Consider the following 5,767-nt stretch of genomic DNA (forward strand, 5'->3'; position numbering starts at 1 on the left):
AACACCAATCAGAAAGGATATATGCACCCCTATGTTCATAGCAGCACAATTTACAATAGCTAAGATTTGGAAACAGCCTAAGTGCCCATCAGCAGATGAGTGGATTAAAAAACTGTGGTACATCTACACAATGTAATACTACGCTGCTGTAAAAAGGAAGGATCTTCTACCATTTGCAACAGCATGGATGGAGCTGGAGAGCATTATGCTAAGCAAAACAAGGCAGTCCGAGAAAGATAAATATCACATGATCTCACTCATTTGTGGATTATAATGAACAACATAAACTGATGAACAAAAACAGATCTCTTTTTTTTAAATCTTTATTGTTGAAAGTACTACATAACTTCCCCTTCTACCCCCATTGACCTCTTCATGCCCGCTCCCACCCCCTACCCTGATGCCCTCACCATCCCATTGTCTGTGTCCTCAGGTTATGCATATATGCATACAAGTTCACTGGTTGATCTCTTCCCACCCATCCTCCCCTGCCTTCCCTCTGAGGTTCGACAGTCTGTTCCATGCTTCTATGTTTCTGGGTCTATTTTTGTCTAATGAACAAAATAGACACTTCTTTTTTGATTCTAGATTATTCGTGCCTTGAAGTTAACCTTTGAGAATGAATTGCCACAAGTTAGTGCTCTAAAACTAAGGAAATCTCCGAGGTAAGTAAGTTATAATTTAGGAGAACCTAACAAGTATAAAAACATATTAGAGCCTAGATTTATTAAAATAGCAAGCAATTATAAATTGAAAATTTAGGTCACATGTTTTCCAACTTAGCAAGCAAGTAAAAATAAGTGTAATTTATGGTAAGTAAGAAAGTTATTTAAATGTTCTGTCATTAAGAATTTTTTATGTCAGCAACTGATTTTTGTTTAGAGAAAGTAATAAATGTGTTTTAGGATATTTACTTATATGCTAGTATTTATTGTAGGTTGAATATGAGTTGCAGTGAGATCATCTCTGTGTTCAACAGTATGATAAAGATTGACTTTGAGGACTCAACAAAGTAAGTATTTATAAGAATGACAACATACTATTAATAACAGGGCCTAAGAGACAGGAAAATTGATGCTTACTATAATATATATGACTCAAAAGTTGAAAAATAATAAAGGGCAAAATAGCTACAATCAGTTATATTCTACATAAAATATTTAAGAATAAAAAGATCTAGGAGGAATCAGTATTCATTGGTATGTATGCCAAAGTTATTTCTAGAGATTCATTTGTTCAGCCAACATTGAACATTAATTTTGTGCTAGGCATAACCTTAGATGTTGAGATATATGTCAGAGAAGTTACAATAAGTAGAGGATGACACATGTGAACAACAAAGTGCATAATTGTTATGATGGTAATATATGCAAAATTTAATGGAAATGCAAAGGAAGGGAGTGGTCAGTTCTGGGGATAACAAGGGACCTGGAAAAAGGAGATTTTATTTTCCCTTATCCATGACAAATGAGTAGCAATGGAAAAGGAGGGCAACAGGGAGGTAGGCATCTTAGCAGAAAGACGTGTGTGCAGTGAAATAACATACTACATTCAGGGAACTGCATTTGGCAGAGGGAACATAGAGGCTAAATTCTAAAAATTTTGTATGCTGTACAGAGGTGTTTGAATTTCATTTTCTAGACTCATGCTGTCCATTGTAGTACCCGCTAACCACATGTGGCCATTTACATATAAGCATAAATTCATTAAAACTGAATAAACTGAGAAATTCAGTTCCTTAGTTACTAGCCACATTTCAAGTCTCAGTAGCCACATTGGACAGCACAACACATTTTTATGATCACAGAAAGTTCTGTTGGATAACACAGCTATAGACAAACCACAAAAAGATTCTCAGCCTGAAAGTAAAAATAATTAGGTTACATTTTTAAACATTAATTCTGTGGTCATACAGAGGATTATTTGGAAGAGTATGAGGCTGGAGGCTGAAGGATCAGTTGGACTATTTTATCAATATCAGCAAATGATGAGAAATCAAAAGTAGGTAATAACACTGGAGAGTGATAGATATAACAAATGCTAAGTAGGGAAAATTGATAAAACTTTGTAATTGAGTGTGAGCAGTAAGGAAGAGGGAAGCATCCTGGATGATTTACAGGTCTGGCTTTGTTGATTAAGTTGATGGATTGTGGTGTTACTCACCAAGACTGGGAATACAAGAAGAAAAGTTGGGAGATGGAAGAGTAGATATGTTGAGTAAGTGCTGTTTACCAGGTATTAGGGGAAAATGTCCAGATGGCAGTTGGTTAAATGTGCTGAAACTTTAAGATGTGGTCTTGGACTTGATTCAGGGTTTAGGAGTAGTCAGAATATACTGGTAGATGATTTATAAACCCCAAAAGAAAAGAAGTTCATTCACTTGTAGGTGGTGTGTCTTGAGGGAAGTCATCCCCCAAGGAACATCACATTTATTGCTGTAGGGAACTAAGCAGAGTGCAGCCCATGGTCTTGTAAGCCCAGGAATAGATGTGAGCCATTTCACACTAAGCCAGAAGAACTCAGAGACATTAAGTTCACAAAACTGAAATAGAGTCAGAATGCCAATTTATCAATTTAATGCTGGCATTCTTCTCCAGTATCCAGATAGACACAAGAAGCCAAATTGTCAGAATTTGCTTTGTTTGCAGTCTTGTTTGGAATAAAGGGAATAAGATTAATTAAATGGCCTAACAGCATTAGGCCTAGATAACTCTTTGCCACCACAGGGAAGAGCTTCCCAGAGGACTTTGGCTCAAGTCATCCTCCTCGATAGGGAGCCCTGCCCCATATCTGTGACTTTACTTTTGTGCTTTCATAGATAATCACTTTTTCAGTCATGTCTTTTATAGACATTTTCATAACTTGAATATGGTTACTATCAAATATTTTAAATATCAAAAGTTATTCTGTCTCTTAAAGAGTTTATGTTTATCTTGTCTTGATTTTAAATTTAACTCAATAGTCTTTTAAAAATTTTCCTAGTTTTTAGGAAAGTTTCACTATAAAACCTGCATCTACTGATTACAAGTGGTAATTAAACAATGGGTTTGCCCAGTGAAAGCAGCTATTGAAGTAGGTCAAGGACAGTAACCTGGAAAAAGAGGAAATTTTAGGACATACAAAGAGTAACCTGAAAAACAAACAAACAAAACAACATGAAAACTGAAAAGGAGCAGGCAGAGGCTGAAAGACAAACAAGAGAAGAGTGTTCTAGAAGTCAAAGGAGGGGTTTACTTATGAGACTGGAGTTGGTTAATTATTGAATGTCTTAGTAAGGTCAGATAAAAGTTACTATAAAAAGAAATGTTTGGATTGCAAAGCTGTGCACATATATGCATCCTCAGCAGGTGCTTGGACCTTTATTCCACATGTACTTATTTTATGTGGGTTAAATGCACACCCATTGTTGAAAGAGACAGATAAGATTTATCATTACTAAATCCATCTGGCTTTGTTGGTTATTTCTAAAACTAGTGGCCCGGTGCATGAAATTCGTGCATGGCAGGGGGGGTTTGTCCCTCAGCTCGGCCTGCACCCTCTCCAATCTGGGACCCCTCGGGGGATGTCCGACTGCCAGTTTAGGAGGATCGGACTTAAACCAGCAGTCGGACATCCCTCTAGCAATCTGGGACTGCTGGCTCCTAACCACTCACCTGCCTGCCTGCCTGATTGCCCCTAACCACTCTGTCTGCCAGCCTGATTGCCCCAACTGCCCTCCCCTGCTGACCTGATTGCCCCCAACTGCTCCCCATCCGCTGGCCTGCTCGCCCCCACCTGCTCCCCCTGCTGGCCTGCTTGCCCCCAACTGCCCCCCCTGGCCATCCTCATGGCTCCCAACTGCTCTCCCCTGCCAGCCTCATGGCTGCAACTGCCCTCCCTGCCAGCATCATGGTCCCCAACTTCCCTGAGAGCAGTTAGGGGTGACCAGTCTGGCAGAGGGGAGAAGTTGGGGGCAACCAGGCTGGCAGGGGGGGCAGTTAGGAGCAATCAGGCTGGCACACAGAGGCAGTGGGGGGTGATCAGGCTGGCAGGGTGGGGTAGTTAGGCACAACCAGGTAGGCAGGCTGGTGAGCGATTAGGAGCCAGTGGTCCAGGATTGTGATAGTAATGTCTGACTGCTGGTTTAGGCCTGGGGAATTAGGCCTAAACTGGCAGTCGGACATGCCCCGAGGGGTCCCAAATTAGAGAGGGTGCAGGCTGGGCTGAGGGGACCCTCCCTCCATGCACGAATTTTGTGCACCAGGCCTCTGATAAGAAATAATAAATTAGAAAGAAAGATAATAAATTAGAAATCATAACAGCAATACTAAATGCACAGTATTTAAAGTAATTACTCAAATATATTAGATTCGTCTTCATTAAGGAGGGGGAAATAGGATGAACTTGGAAAATAACTTAAAAGAAAAAGAAGGGATGGCACCAACTGTTGCCAGCAGTACTGTCAACAGAGAGAACAGTTATCCAGGTATATACCTAGGTATATAAATTTATAACATTTGAAAAAAATCACTATCAATAAAAGTGATGATATTTCTGAATTTCACAAAAATTATTGTCATATTTATGTTAACTTTCTGAGAAATTTATCATTTGATGGACGGCTGTTTCATGTAATTCTGAACCTTCACAGAAATTACCATATTTACTCCCAGAATTTTTTAGGAAAGATATTTTTTGAGTATATTACAGTATGTGCCTTTTCTACATTATCTCTTCTCATTAGCATCCGTATTTGAATAATATAGAGACACTTAGTAGTTATGGACCCAGTTTAGATTTAGTAAGTGTTTTGATTTTTATTATTTCTACTATGTGGTTAAGTGCTGTCTATGTTTTAAGAGGCACTTTTAAAGAAAGGCATAAAGGGAGATTTCTGAGGTTAGAAAGTTCTACCAGGCTAGTCTCTGGAGAGGAGAAAGCAACACTTTTGTTTTATAAGGGATATAGGAAGCAATTGGCTTTAATAGTGCAAGCTGAACAGTAAGAAGCAGGAGACAATTAAGTGTTGGATGTTATATTTATGCAAAGCAATTTCTAAGGTGGTTCTTAAACCATTTTGTGTGAGCTATTGCATATATCAAATTTGCCTTTATTCCTTCACTGTTAGTGCCTGAATATAACATTAGTGAAAGAGAGAGAAAATAAGCCTGGAACTTGCAAACCTATAAATAAAACCTTAATATTTGTTCTCTTTGAAGCTGCACTCATGGGAAGAGAGGAACAACTCATTATGGAAACCTTACGCAGGAACCTTCACACTTTCTGGAATGGGCAAGATTCATGTATTTATCTTTCCTTTGCTTTTTGTCCTTATTAGTAAAATAAATCTATGCTCTAAATACAATTCAGAACATTTAGGATATATTAAAAAAACACACAACAAAATGACTCAAATTCTTACCACCCAGAAAAAACCGTGGAGATGTAGAAACTTGTGTAAAGCTAAGAGCAATCTGAATGACATTTTGTCATCTGCTTTTCTGACATTTTTTAAACACTTTCTTACATTTCAATAGTATGCTAAAAAAAAACACCCTATTTTTATGATGTTTCACTGATTCTCCTTTTATTTATTTATTTATATCTTTAAATTTAAATTCTTTATTGTTTAAAGTATTACACATAGTATTACATATGTCTCCTTTTCCCCCCATTGACCTCTCCCTGGCCACTCCCATTCCCCAGCACATGCCCTCACCCCGCTACTGTCTGTGTCCATTGGTTAGGCTTATATGTATGCATACAATTCCTTTGGTTGATCTTTTAC

General features: G+C 38.3%; 1 protein-coding gene across 1 annotated transcript in view; it reads left to right on the forward strand.

Annotated features, from left to right (window-relative positions):
* RNF17 (ring finger protein 17) overlaps window positions 1–5,767 on the forward strand; it is a 164,553-nt gene that overhangs the window by 43,085 nt on the left and 115,701 nt on the right. The window contains exons 8-9 of the mRNA XM_014528174.1: window positions 589–665; window positions 938–1,012. Of these exons, the coding sequence (XP_014383660.1) occupies window positions 589–665; window positions 938–1,012 (152 nt within the window). The remainder of the gene's footprint in view (window positions 1–588; window positions 666–937; window positions 1,013–5,767) is intronic.

This window comes from Myotis brandtii, unplaced genomic scaffold, assembly GCF_000412655.1.
Source record: "Myotis brandtii unplaced genomic scaffold, ASM41265v1 scaffold62, whole genome shotgun sequence".
NCBI classification, from domain to species: domain Eukaryota; kingdom Metazoa; phylum Chordata; class Mammalia; order Chiroptera; family Vespertilionidae; genus Myotis; species Myotis brandtii.